Genomic DNA, 15,031 nt, shown 5'->3' on the forward strand with positions numbered 1-15,031 from the left:
ATTTCATTACACAATAACGCAGTATTATAGTACAAAGCACAGAAATAATAATGCTGAGCATAATCCTGAATACTACTTCATTAGGCACCAATATGGCTCTGAATTAGGTAAACAATACACTTCATTTTGGCAACAATATTGTTTCTCAATTAGGTAATGATATGGGTAGAAATTTACTATTTAGGCAATATTATCTTTATGGATTAAGCAAAAGATGTGGTTATGATGAATTGGCTAAACAGTGTTCCATCTCATTTTGCTATGTCATATATATATAACTGGTAGGACTGTCACTAGATGTAGAAACAAGTTTTTCAGAACATTTTCCCCAAATCTAACTAGCATAGCTCAGTTGGTCCGCTCGCCAGGTGAGCGTGCAGCCGGGCGCGGGTTCGATTCCTGGGAATCGCAACCCGCGTGCCTCATCGAGTACGGAGGTGGTGTGCGTGTGTGCTAGTGTGTGTGCTTGTGTGAGGTGGTGTGCGTAAGTCTCGGTATGACGCGTTCTGAGACTTCTCAGGCAGTCTCGTCTGCGCTGAGTCCGGTCAGCGTGGACGTCTAAAATTCTTACATGACTCCCCGGGGCTCCTGGGTGCTTTCAAAAAAAGAACATTTTCCCCAAATCTGACCTATTTTGTGTAGCCTTGTATTGCTGCTATATTATTACCACCTTTTCTTTTCTTTTTGGCATTACATTGCGGGTCATCAAAGTATTCAGGGGGGGCAAATTTGCTACATAGATTAGATCTTTTGTGCAGTTCTGATTTTGAGCATGTTTAATAGTCACGTCCGCTCCTCGCCAGTTGTGGTCGATGAGGCATGAGCCAGAGGAGCGGGTGCTGCTGTCTTCAATGCAAAGATTCTTGCCCACCCAATTGCATCGCGCGCAGCGCATTTTCACCCACCCCTGCGGGATTCGTTTCTCTCTCCTCCTCTCTCTCCTCGTATGAGCTGGCTATCCGCCCATCATAATACTTATTCTTAGATGTGGACGGGACAACAATTTATTCTAGGAGGACTTGAACGGTGTTTTTGTTAGGTGGATTCACATTTATTATTAGGCGGTCGTAGTGGTTGGAGCTTAACATCAGAATTATTGTGAAGCCACTATGGCAGTGCTTACTTCCCCGTTTGATCTAGACACTTGGTCGTCATGAAAGAATGAAACCATGGTGAAAACGGTTTAATTTGCTTTGTGCCCATTACATCGATCGGATAATTAGAAAACATTTTAATTTATTTTCTCAAAATACAATATGATTTAGATGCTTATATATACATATGCACTCTCACCCCTATAAATATTTTTTTTTGCGGATCTCACCCCTATAAATATAAACAAATAATTCTGCACTTTCGAGGGACTCAATCGGAGATATCAAAATTGATGAAATAATTTGCTATTGGGCACGTCATCTATCTATTCAAAAATGGTACCGAGCAAAATAAACTATTTGAATATTTTTATGGATGCAAATATTCACGTATACACGTTGCAGTGCTCTTTAATTACCAAAGCGACGCAGGCGTCGTGGGGTCCAGGGAGTCAATTAAGAGCAAGGGCAATGATTCCGCCGCCTCACCGGCGAAATAAAACTCCACCGTGGCAGGTAGCAGCATCGGGAGCTGCGCTCCAGCACATGCAGCCACATGCGGACATCACAGTTCGCCCGCTTCCGCCCGGCGTTTTGCGAGACGCCCGTTCGACATTTTCTCTCCTTTTCTCTCTCTGCCACCGGTGATTCAGCCCGTTGTTCGCCCGCCACAATACTTGCTCTAATTGGATCTGTCCGGATGCTGGCGTACTGGACGATAGTTAACGCAATGAATGGTGATGGTTGGATGCTGCCTCCATCCATGTAGTCCTTCGGACACACTACCAACCAACCACGTGAAGCACGCGGAGCAATTTTTTTTTAAAAAAAATAAAAGGCAGTGGTTGATGCGCGCATAGTTCCAGTTTTTGAGTTCTCCTTGTGCTATGTTTAGATGGAGGGAAAAAAATGCGAAAAGTCACATCGGACACTGTAGTACACTGTAACACTTTTCGTTTGTTTGTGGTAAATATTGTCCTACTATGACCTAACTAGGCTCAAAAGATTCGTCTCGCAACATACATCAAAACTATGCAATTAGTTTTTTTATTTACCCACATTTAGTACTCTATGCATAAGTTATTTGCTATATTTAATGTTTTGATGTGATGGAGATGTGATGGAAAGTTTGAATTTGGTTGGGGGTGGGGGGAGGGTTGGGGCATCTAAACACACCCTATAACAGAAGCAAAGATTCACCTCTCGCTCCGGCTTCTACTGGATCTTCGGCGCAAAGAGGTGCAAGCTATGGAAGTCGCCAAGATCGACCTCCGCGGCGTGGAGTCCGGCGGGCCGGGGTGGGAGGCTGCCCGCGCCGCGGTGACCGCGTCCATGACGGCGCACGGCTTCGTCGTCGTCGCGCACGACGCGCTCGGCGCCGACCTCCGCCGGGCGCTGTTCGCCCGCGCCCTGCCGGAGCTCTTCGCGCTCCCGCTCGAGGCCAAGAAGCGCAACGACACCAAGGGCCAGTTCAGGGGCTACATCGGACCGCTCCCCGGCGCCAACTGGGAGAGCCTCGGCGTCGAGGAGCCCACCGATGCCGCCAGCGTCCGCGGCTTCGCCGACCTACTGTGGCCGGACGGCAACCCGGAGTTCAGGTGAGACTCACAGCACAGTAGATCCTTTCGCGTCTGCCTTTTGCTGTCATCTTGCAATGCTCTCTTTCTCTTGCTTCTGATGTCCGCCTCTAGTGCGACCATCGTGTCGTTCGCCAAGAACATACTGAAGCTGGAGGAGATGGTGGAGACGCTGCTCCTGGAGGGCCTCGGCGTCCGGGGAGAGAGCATCGGCGCCCACTTCGACATGCTCAGCGACAGCATCAGGATGTGGCGCTACGGCGCGCCGCTGGACACGGAGACCGCCGTGAGCATGCAGGCGCACTACGACATCACCATGCTCACCGCGATCGTGCAGCACGACGTGGAAGGCCTGGAGGTCCACGTCGGGGACGGGCGCTGGGCCGCCGTCCCTGCCGAGCCCGGCACCGTCGCCTTCGTCGCCGGCGAGCAGCTCAGGGTACATACTATACGATCCACCGGCCACTCTCCTCGCTGATCGGAGGCCGGAGCCAATCACGATTCGCCGATTCCTTGACTCTGAGTTGTTGTGTGCCCGTCGCGCGCGCAGGTCGCCACGAACGGGCGCGTGCCGGCATGCCTCCACCGCGTGCGGACGCCGAGCAACCGCGAGCGGTTCTCGGTGCTGTGCTACCGCCAGCAGAAGGACGGCGTCGCGGTGCGCGCGCTGGACGACCTCGTTGACGCGGAGCACCCGTTGCTGTACAACCCCTTGAGGCACGAGGAGTACAGCAATTGGCGTTACTCCGAGGCAGGGCTCAAGTTCGAGGATCCACTCAAAGAGTTCTGCGGTGTGGAGAAGGTCGGAGCCTAAGCTCGCGTGTCAGCAGCTTGTTGTTCCGTTTGGAAGTCGCCATTATAAATAATGTGATGTTATTCAGCAATCCAGCACTGCTCACTCACTTTGGGCCAGACACTGACACATGGGTCCAGCCTCACTTGTCAGCCCCACGTGTCAATGATCCAAATGCAGGGGCTAAAATCAGAGAAACCTAAAACACGCAAACACATCAAAGAAAAGTGAAATTTTTACTTAAAACATATTGTGACATGTAGAACTTAAAAAAAATTCAAAGCCACATTACAATGTAAATAATAGTTAAAAGTGTCGAAACCAAAATGAATAGCTAACCCACACTACTCTCATACTACTCAAAGATCACTTTATGTTTTCAACAATCTTAATCAATATATATATTGAAACATGTTTGTTATATTTTTTTCCTGATTCTATAGGTCACAATATGCTTCATACTACTCAAAGATCACTTTATGTTTTTAACAATCTTAATCAATATATATATATTGTAACATGTTTGTTATATTTTTTTCCTGGTTCTATAGATCATAATATGGTTATAGGGTACAAATTCCACTTTTTTATGTGTTTTACTATTTTTAGAATTAAATAATTTTTCATAATAAATTGGAAAATCATTTGTAGGGGCTGGTGGGGCCTCACCCGCCCCTACAAATCCATTTCTAGGACAGTACATGCATCCTTTGCACTAGCGGCTCGTCTCTAATTAACTTTGCAATCCTCCGGGGAGATTGACTAGAACAAATATATATTGTGTAGCCTTGGAGATGCTCTATGTCATATATATAGAACTGGTAGTACTGATAGGTGGGCCCTTCATCTGCCGCCACCGCTGATAGGTGGGCCCCGCCTGTCAGCCAACTGCTACGCCGCAGCCGCTGACCGCTCTGGCCCACCTGTAGCTTTCCCTTTCCACCTTTTGTCGCCTGCCTCCTTTCTCGTGAGCTCGACCGCTGCGCGCCCCACCGCTCCGCCCCGCTCCGCGACAAAGGAACCGCAGCTGCCGCCGTGTCTTGCGCTGACGGCTCGCATCACGCCTGCCACCGCGGTCATCCACCGCGCTTGCATGCACGCGCCAACATAAGGCCGCGCACAGCATCCAGATGCATGCCATGCATCCTCGGCATGACTGCCGAGGATCACCGCCGTCCGGACTGACTCGCGCGCGAACCCCAAACCCTAACACCGCCGCCCTATAAAGCCCCTGTCTGCCACCTCCTAACCCGAAGGCCCGGAGCTCACTTTTCCCCTTTCATCGCCGCCGCCAGTGAAGAAGAAGAAGCAAGGGAGAGAAAGGAAGGAGCCTAGGAGGAGGGGTCGGACCACCGCCACCGAAGCGACGTCACCATGCCAGCGACGAACGACTACACCGACGAACCCACTCTGCCAGCACGGCTTCACCATGCCCCTACTCCAACTCACCATAGTGCCGCCTCTGACCTACACGCCTCCAACCGGTTAGCCACTGTCTGCCTCTGTCTCCCTGCCATGCCACCATCCTCGTTTGCTCTGCTTTAGGCCGCCGGTGCATGCCTGGCCGCTGTCGTGGCCCTAGCTTTCCAGGGGCCACGCGTGCGTGCGCACGGCGCAACTCCGCCTGCCGCACGCAGTCACCGCGTGCCTTGTCGCGACATCGTGCGCGTGTCGCGAACATGCCCCCACTGCGTGCGGGCTCAGCCCGTGACTCCATCGCCTTGCCATCATCATGTAGGTACACCGCCGCGGGCCTATGATGCCAGCCCCCGTGAGTGCGCAACCCCGAAGCCCCAGTCGCCTTAGCATTGCCGTCCCAGCTGCCAACGCTGCCACGGGCGAAGATCGTCAGCGCCCGTGTGCGCGTACCCGGCCCAAGCTAAGCATGGGTCTTGGCCCTCGCCTGATCTCGCCATGCCGCTCCACCGCGTCCTAATGTTGCTAGCCACTCCGGAGCTCTCCCAATCGCCACCGCCGTGCTCCTGCCATGACCAGAGCATCTGTGCACACGAGTAGGGCCATGCCGCCGGGCCAAGGCCACGCCTTTGTCCTAGGTGCATGCTCGCCAAGGCACCGTGCCGCTCCACCGCCAGCACTTTCCGCCCCACCGAGCTAACCTCACCGTCAGACTGGCCTCACCGCCGGCCCAATTCGCCACACTGCGGAGGGAGGCCGTGGGCCCTGGGGAGGAGAAATCATCGCAATGGGGGAAGAGAAGCCGCCGAGCTAACATCGCCAATGCCGCTAGAAAAGAGCCGCCGCCGCCGCTCTGATAGGCCACCGCCGCGCCAAGGAACAAAGGAAAGGAGGAGAAGAAGAGAAGGGAGAGAAGGGAAGAAAAAGGAATCACCACCGCCGCCAGAAGAGGAGAGCCACGGGACTAGCCCTTGTCGCCGTAGTTGCCGCCGCCGCCACGCTGGACCAAGCGCCGTCGAGGGAACGCCTCGCCGCTGTTCGCCGCCGCACACACAGTCGCACACTCATAAGCCGCACCGGATTCCCCACGGCCACACGAGATCCCCACGAGCCACCAACACATGGGCCCCGCTTGCCAGTGGCAACAGGCACGCCGACACCCGGGGCGCAGTGACCAGAGAGAGCGAGGAAGGGATGGGGGAGGCCTGATGTGTGGACCCCACGTGTAAGAGAGAGGAAGGAGTGGGCTGGCGTGTGGGTCAGCCCTATCAGTGAGAGAAAGAGAAGAGAAAATAGGAAAATAGAAAAGAAAAGCGAACTGGACCGGGCCGAAACCAGCCCAACAAGCCAAAACCTCTGCGCCGGCCTTTTTCCCTTTTAGCCCGTTGAGCGCGTTAAGCACGGTATTCTCTTTCTTTATCTTTTTTTCGTTTTAAGCTTGACACGTGGACCCGACTATCACCCTCGCTACGAGACTTACCAGTGGGCCCCCTGTAACCGCAGACCCCACACCCAGACCGTTGACCAGTCAATGGTCAATGTTGACCTGGTCAACGCTAATGTCAGCAGGGCCCACTACTGACGTCAGCAGACTGGACCCCTCATGTGACGTCATGCTATCGTCAGCATGACACATGGCGCAGCTAGGAGCTGCCAAATGTCACCCTGGAATGATTTTCTTTTTTCGATAATATTAATTTCGGAAATTTTTTATCTTTGAAAAATAATAATAAATCAACTAGACCTCCGAAAAATATGATATAAATTTCATAATTCTTCTAAAATCATGATCTTCCTGTTAGAATAGGTTTTATCATGATTTTGATATTAATTTAGTTGTTTTTAGTGTATTTTTGCACTTTAGGCCCTATGTTTATATGGAATTATGATTAGGTCCCTATGGAAAGAAGTTGACCTACATCCCGGACAACCAGGAGACCTTGGAGGACTTCCTTAATGCGCAGAAGGACTACTCGGATGACTAGAAGCCCCAGAAATAGAGAAGACTACGAAGAACTGCCATGTTCACACCCATTTATGATTTGAGAACTCGTTAGGAATTGCTTGCTAGATAATGCTTCCGTTTTACTTTTCTATCTTTACGGGATGAACCTGCATAGCCACTTTGTTTCACCTAGACTCCTTGAATCCTACATCTCATTCCTATGAGATGCTTGGTTACTGCTTTGCATGTAGGGTTGAAAACGGTCAGGATCGATCAGGATAACCCCGTTACCATTTTCACTTTTACATTTTAATGAAAACGAATAATTCGAACACGAATACGAATACGGTCTCACAATATATCTGAAACGAACCAATTCGAATGGAAATGTGTCGAAAGCGAACATACTATGGAAAGGCAAAATGGAAACACCGATCCTGTACAATTGTACCTAATCATCCGACAAAGTTGACATGCGTACATGAAAACATATAGAGAAATGATAATAGCACAAGTATTTGTAAACATGATAATAATTAACAACCTCAAAAGTTCACAGCCATACAGTAATGTACGGTAGTCACAAGTCATAACCACAACTCTCAAGCCCACACTTAAAGATAGAACATTGAACAAATTCAGAACCATGACTCGACTATGCTGCACACATAGTAGTACAGAAAGGAGACAATCTCAGAGACAAATAGTTTAATTAGTTCCACATACATACATAGAATAAAACAAAAGTCTCAACCGAACACAAGCATCTTGATTAAAAGCTACAGTAGTCTACAGCTCATCTTCATCAGGCATGATATCCGGATCACTTTCCATATTTCCATCTTAATTTTGTTCCTCATCCCCTCCTTATTTTTGTCCTACAAAATTGAAGAATAATCAGATCTAGCAGCTAGAGCAAGACAGCAAGCAGACCTGCAGACTTGACAAACATAATGGTAGAAACACAACTTAATTCAATTGATTCACACATACCTCAACCTTCAGTTTGTTAGCCATGGAAATAGATAAAGTTTCAATGTCAAGATCATTCACAATTAAGCCAACAATTTTAGAATCTGAAGACAAAAAAAACATAGGAAAAATCAGATGTGCATTTATTTGCTACATTAGAGTTTGTCGCTAAACCAAATGTATGATCTTTACCTTTTCTTGCTGCAACTACCCAATCTTTGGTGCAAATCAATGCCTCTATAATTTCTGGATCAAGATGATTTCGGTAGGGATCAACAAAACGACCAGCAGCACTAAAGGCGGACTCATATGCAATAGTTGATACTTGTATAGACATCACATCACGAACAATTTGTGTAAGGATAGGATACTCTTCTCTCTTGTTCTTCCACCATGCTAAGATGTCAAACTGACCAGCAATTTGTAGAAGTGGTTCTGCTATGTACTTCTCCAACTTATTTGACTCAATCATACCAGGTTGATTTTGACTATATAAGAAGGCTTCAAGGTCATTGTCTACATTTTCCATTAACACATCTGTTGTACTACTACGACTAGCTGCTTTACTCTTTTGTTTTGTTGATGCAGGAGCAGAACTAGCATAAAACTGATATAATTTCTTGACCACACTAACAAACTCATAAAACTGATATAATTTCTTGACCACACTAACAAACTCATCAGGCTTGTCCTGGTGGGCGTGCAGCCGGTTCACTTGAACAGGGCCCCAATTTTCAGGGGGGCCCAAATTCAAGAGCAGTAGCCCATCGGGCCTATTGAAAGTTTAAAACAGTCACATGTTATTTCCTGGTTGCAGGTTAGGTTATGAGAGCTTGGTTTGTCTTCCGTCGCCTATGGCTGGGCAAAATACCCGAAACCCGAAGCCCGAACCCGAAAAACCCGAGCCCGAACCCGAAAAACCCAAACCCGAAAAACCCGAACCCCAATTCGGGTTCTAACCCACGGTACCCGAAATTATTACGGGTAGTTCGGGTATTGGGCTACGGTACCCGAATTACCCGAACTACCCGAAATCAGCCCAGCCCATAGATGTGTTTTTACTCATTGTATGAAATCAGCCCAGCCCATCAATCCTCTCAACCCTAACCCCCACCCCGGCACGGCGGCACCCCCAGTCGGCCAGTCCCCCACGCCACCGCCCCACCCCAGTCAGGCAGTCACGCCGCCACAAGCCAGAAGCCAGCGCCCCTCCCCTCGCGAGTCGCCGTCCCGTGATCCCGTCCGGCCGCCCCTCGCGCGCCGACCGCCGTCAGCCCGTCACCGGCTCACGCCGCCCGTCTGCAGGGTGCAGGTCCCCCCCGGCCTCCCCCCAAGGCACCGCAGCGACTCCAACGAGGCGCCAACTGCCGAGGCCCCTTCTCCCCGTCCCGTCCGCCCCTCGCGCGCCGACCGCCGTCAGCCCGTCACCGGCTCACGCCGCCCGTCTGCAGGGTGCAGGCCCCCTCCCGGCCTCCCCCCAAGGCGCCGCAGCGAGGTGCAGACCAGCGGCGCTTCTGACCCCCGGCGCTTCTGACCGGTCTGCAGGCCCCCTCCCGGCGTCCCCCCGGCGGCTCCGGCTTCCGCAAGACCTCGAGCCGGGAAGACGACCGAAGAACGGCACCACCGACGGAGGAATCTTGCAACGTATGTCATTCACTTTTCTTCTACTTGTTCATGGTAGTCTAGATCTAGTATGGTCCATTCCGTGTTCGTCCGTCCCGTGTTCCGTGAGTGCCTTCTGTGCTGGTGATGGTGTTCGGTTGAGCAGTTTTCGCGATGGGCTTGATTTTGCTTCGGATCTGTACATGCCTATCGATTCAGAGTTGAGTTCGTCGTTCGATCAAACGCATGTTCGTGGTTAGTCGCGTGTAGAGCTATGTTGGTTTTACAGATTAGTGGTCTCGATATATTGGTAGAATCAGCGATGTGAAACGAAGTATATCATTTTTGGTGGTTTGGATTGCTCTGAGGAGGTTGAGCGCTCATCCGTAGCTCTGTGTCATATATCATGTTTGGTGGCTTGGATAATTGGATTTTGATTGCAGTGTTCGTAAGACTTGCATGACGAAGAACATAAATAAATATGAATAAATAGATCTAGATTAAAACATGTATAAAGAATGAAATTTAGATGTATATCAAGAACATTGTTCGCCAGATGACATGATACTTAGGCAGGTCAGCAGGTGATAACAAATCGTAGACAGTCCACCTATTTGATCTAGTAGAACATTAGTAGAACATTTTTCTATTGATTTGATCAGAGATTACCACAGTGGCACAGTAGAACATTAGTAGACCATTTTTTTGTTGATTTGATCAGAGATTACCACAGTGGCACAGTAGAACATTAGTAGACCATTTTTTTGTTGATTTGATCAGAGATTACCGCAGTAGAACATTAGTAGGACATTTTTCTGTTGATTTGAGCAGAGATTACCACAGTAGAACATTAGTCGGACATTTTTCTGTTGATTTGAGCAGAGATTACCACAGTAGAACATTAGTCGGACATTTTTCTGTTGATTTGATCAGAGATTACCACAGTAGAACATGAGTGTTCTTTGTTTTTCAGATGCCTGAAACTGAAGATAATATTGAGACTGAGACCCAGTCAATGAACACTGAGGTTCGCCATGATAAATCAATTGTGCCAATGGAGATTCAAGATTCACAGCCATCACAGTCGAATGGACAAGCTGCTAATCAGGAGGTCATTGATCTTGAGAATGACACAGGGAAAGAGAAGGAAAGGAAGCAAATGGCACCAAGGTCAAATGTTTGGAATCATTTCAACAAGATCAAGGATGACAAGGGTTTTCTCAAGTTTGCACAATGCAAATATTGCACTCGCAAAATGAAGGCTGAATCAAAGGGACATGGTACATCTTCGTTGTCTCGACACTTGCAAACTTGCTCACGAAATCCTAACAAGTTCGAGAATGACCCAAAACAAGGCACATTGCAAGGGGAAGGTATTACCACATGGAGGTTCGATCAAGATGCACTTAGAGCGGCTTTTGCTGAGATGGTTGTAGAAGATGAGGAGCCTTTTTCTATGGGTGAGAGGTCAGGCTTTAGGAAATTTATGAGCAAAGCCTGCCCACGATTCCAATTACCATCTAGAAGAACCTGCACCAGGGATATTGTACGTCTTTACTTTCAAGAAAGAGCCAAGCTGAAGAAATTTTTTAAAGATTCTTGTCAGCGAATTTCCTTAACAACGGATGGTTGGACTTCTCAGCAGCAAGATAGCTATATGACTGTCACTGCGAGCTTTATTGATGATAATTGGCAGCTGCATAAGAAAGTGATCAGTTTTTTCAAGGTAAAAGGGCATAAGGGAGAGGATATTGGGAAAAACTTGCTTAGATGCTTGACTGAATGGTGTTTGGACAAAGTAATGACTGTCACTGTTGATAATGCCAATGCTAATGACAATGGTGTGGCTTTTTTGAGGAGACAGCTGCAGGGGACCAACATAGTTGGTGGCAAGTATTTGCACATGAGGTGTGCTGCACACATCATTAACCTCATTGTGCAAGATGGATTGAAAGAAGTTGACCTCTCTGTGAAGCGTGTTAGGGCTGCTATTAAATGGATTAAGAATGGGACTTCAAGATTGGTAAAGTTTAGGGAAATTGCTGAGGAAGAGAAGGTGGACAGCAAGGCATTTCTTAAGCTTGATGTCCCAACTAGATGGAATTACACATACCTTATGCTGAAATCTGCAATAACCTATGAGAAGGTGTTTACAAGGCTTGTTGAAGATGACTACTCTTTTGTTATTGACCTATCTGAAGAGAGAGAAGGACCTGGTCACCCGGATGAATCTGATTGGGATAGGGCCAAGAAAATGGCAGAATTTCTAGAGCATTTTCATGATCTTACTATCCGTGTCTCCTCAAGTCTCCATGTCACCTCTAATACATTCTTTCAAGAGATTGGGGAAGTGCACTTGCTGATTCAAGCTTGGATGAATAGTACAAATAATCTACAAGTATCAATGGGCAAGAGAATGAAAGATAAATTTGACAAATATTGGGGAGTTTGGCACACCAATAAAGAGCAGGAGCAAGAGGCTGAGAGTGAAAGGGATAGTGAGAGGAGGGGGAGGGGGAAGGGAAAAGCAAAGGAGAACATTAATTTACTGATTTTCATTGCTGCAGTTCTTGATCCAAGATACAAGTTATCTTTGTATACCAAATTGACTGTTGAAGAAATCTTTGGTGAGGAAAGAGGACAGCTAGTTTGGGCAGCTATTAAATCTTGTCTCCGTGAGCTATTTGATGAATATAGGCAAATTCATGCTCCAAGTGAAGTACAAACTGAAGTAAATAATCCCAATCAATCAAGTGGAGCTAGACAAGGCATGCTTGCTGAAAAAATTGCAAAGAGGATGAGGATGGAAAGTGGTTCCACCAACACAGCAAAATCAGAACTTGAAAAATATCTTAGTGAAGATACAGAGGATAGGAACAAGAAGATTGACATCCTTGTTTTAGCTCACTTGGCTCGTGATGTGCTTGCTATACCTATCTCCACAGTAGCATCAGAGTCCGCTTTCAGCACAAGTGGACGCATTTTAGATGATTTCCGTACTTCTCTTACTCCATTCATGGTAGAGGCTCTAGTTTGTGCACAGGATTGGCTGAGGAGAGGAACTCCTATTGACATCCAAGAGAATATGGAGGAATTAGAAATGATGGAAAAAGGTACATAATTTTACTTAACTCATTTATGCATTTGTTGCATTGCATCATTGTAAAATTTTACTCATTGCTTGGATTCCTATCATTGTAGAGTTAATTGAAGAATTTGGTAACCATAAAGCTCAGAATATTGGCAAAGGAAAAGGGAAAGAAATAGAGGCTTCCACTGAGAAAACACAAGCAACACCAACAGGAAGCAACTCCAAGTCCATCTCCAAACCCGGGTCGTCTACATCTTAGAAGGTAATATTATCATTGTCATTGTTAATTTGCATCCCTGTCTTATTGCTTTGTGTGCCTTTGCATGTAGGCTGGTGCCGTGGTGCATGGTGCTGGACTGCTGGTGGGTGCCTGCCTGCCTGGGTGGTTTGGACTTTGGTGCCTGGAGGGTGGAGGCGCAGCTTCATCTTCATGGGAGTCATGTTTATCTCTGTTGGAGTGTTGGGTGCTTCAAAACTATATTTATTAATTGTGATATTTGAAGTGTAAACTGTCAGTTTGGTCATGTACTGGTAGTGTTGTTTATCTCTGAAAACCTCATGTTTATCTCTGAACATGTATACTAGCGACTGGACATGTTTATTCAGTTACTCAGTTTTGTCATTCAGAGTGCAGCAATTCGGGTAGTTCGGGTAACCCGAACCCGAACCCGAAATTTTCGGGTACCCGAAATGTCGGGTTCTGGTTTTTGCCAGCGAATTTCGGGTTCTATTTTTCAAAACCCGAAATTTTCGAAACCCGAAATACCCGACCCGAACTTTTCGGGTAACCCAAACGCCCAGCCATACCGTCGCCGCTCAACAACATCTCGTATTCTCGATTCGCAGCTCGCACGTACGATTGCATGACTAGGGCAGTAGGGCATCTGGCGGCAGGGGCGCAGGCCGCACGACGGCACGCCATCTGGACCGGCTGACTTCACGCGCATCAAGTTCTCGCACGCCTGGGGCTTGTGGATGCTTCAAGTTCTCGCGCTTCAAGTCTGGACGAGTGAATGCATGTGCAAGTGCTCAGCTCACTGTTCAAGCTAGTGGGCGCTTAAACTTCAAGAGCCGTCAGTAAGTGCTAGTTACTGCTACAAGTCAAGATATTTCTTTTTATTTAATTGATGAATGATGAATCCATCCATAATTGCTTGATGTTTTTTATATGCACGCATCAGTTGATCTAAGCATTTATTGCTTCAAGATTCAAACCATGTCTTCTGCAAATCAGTCTAAAAATATAATTCGGGTTATGAAAAGCGTAGAAAAATGCAAAAAAAATAGAAGATTTAACTCAATCTTATAAAAGGAGCATAGCGCACTTGAAAGTGGTATGCTGGAAAATATTGGTTATGAATTTATCATTGAAAATTTCATTTCAAGAAACACGAAAAGATGCTATTCAAGTAAAAATTATGCAACCAAGATTAAATAGGTATGACTCTTAGATGCTTTCCGTTGCTATTTAATATAACTAATACTGTATTCATTAATTTTATGTTCATTTTGCTAGTCAAGTGGGGCCCACTTTAAACTTTTGTACAGGGCCTTGGTTTCTACCGGGACGGCCCTGAAACTCATCAAGCTCAACTTGATACTAATCACTATAGAACTTCCTCATAGTATTCTATAAGCTTTTTCTTGTATTTAGGATCAAGAAAACATGCTACAGCTAGAGCAATGTTGGACTGCTGCCAATATTTCTCAAATTTCTCATTCATGGAAATAGCCATTGCACTAATTGTGGCATCATTACTAAATGACCAATCATCAAGCAAGAGCTATATATCACATAAACCTTTATAAAACAAATTTGCAATAGGATACGAAGTACCGGAGAGAATTTCAGTAAGATCATAAAACTTCTTCAAGCACTGAAAAATGGTAAGAGCTTTGCCCCATTCAGCATTAGATGGAGAAATATTTGCATACCTACGACGATTTGAAGACTTAAGCCTCGTAAAAGCATCCTTGTATTACAAAGCATCTCTAAGCATTAGATAGGTAGAATTCCACATAGTTGTTATATCCAGCGAGATACCCCTCTTTGTATCCAATCCAGATTCAGTGGCACACTTCGTAAGTTCCTCCCATTGCAATGGAGATCCTTTCACAGCTAGCACAAGTGATTTGACCTTCCCAATTGTTCCTGAAATTACTTTCAGCCCATCCCTAGCAACCAAATTGAGTATATGACAAGCACATGTAACATAGAAACAAATTCCATCACAAACTATGGAGCCATTACCATTCTCTTTCAGATCTGAATTTATATCTTGGACTGCCACTACAATTGAACCAGCATTGTCTAAAGTCAAAGCAAATAGTCTATTCTCAATGTACCATTTGACCATAACTTCGGTGAATGACTCCGACAACTTAGCACCGGTATGCCTTCCTTTTACATTGAAGAAACTGACAATTCTCTTTTGCATACATCAATCATCATCTATCCAATGAATGGTGACACACATGTACCCTTTGTTTTGGCATGAGATCCACATATCCATGGTTGCACTAAAGCGGCATTGCATAGCT

The 15,031-nt window shown here is 46.8% G+C and overlaps 2 protein-coding genes across 2 annotated transcripts; both read left to right on the top strand.

The window, feature by feature from the left end:
- The first annotated feature begins 2,275 nt into the window (after nucleotides 1-2,275).
- On the top strand, nucleotides 2,276-3,571 carry LOC120685691 (probable inactive 2-oxoglutarate-dependent dioxygenase AOP2). Its single transcript, XM_039967742.1, has 3 exons — nucleotides 2,276-2,692; nucleotides 2,786-3,110; nucleotides 3,222-3,571. The coding sequence occupies exons 1-3, from the start codon at nucleotides 2,343-2,345 to the stop codon at nucleotides 3,483-3,485; spliced, it is 939 nt and encodes a 312-aa protein (XP_039823676.1). The 5' UTR covers nucleotides 2,276-2,342; the 3' UTR covers nucleotides 3,486-3,571.
- A 7,708-nt stretch (nucleotides 3,572-11,279) lies between these two features.
- Nucleotides 11,280-13,112, top strand: LOC120685693 (zinc finger BED domain-containing protein RICESLEEPER 2-like). Its single transcript, XM_039967743.1, has 2 exons — nucleotides 11,280-12,512; nucleotides 12,601-13,112. The coding sequence occupies exons 1-2, from the start codon at nucleotides 11,303-11,305 to the stop codon at nucleotides 12,747-12,749; spliced, it is 1,359 nt and encodes a 452-aa protein (XP_039823677.1). The 5' UTR covers nucleotides 11,280-11,302; the 3' UTR covers nucleotides 12,750-13,112.
- Nucleotides 13,113-15,031: the final 1,919 nt, after the last annotated feature.

The sequence above is a fragment of the Panicum virgatum genome, chromosome 8N (assembly GCF_016808335.1).
Source record: "Panicum virgatum strain AP13 chromosome 8N, P.virgatum_v5, whole genome shotgun sequence".
NCBI lineage: Eukaryota > Viridiplantae > Streptophyta > Magnoliopsida > Poales > Poaceae > Panicum > Panicum virgatum.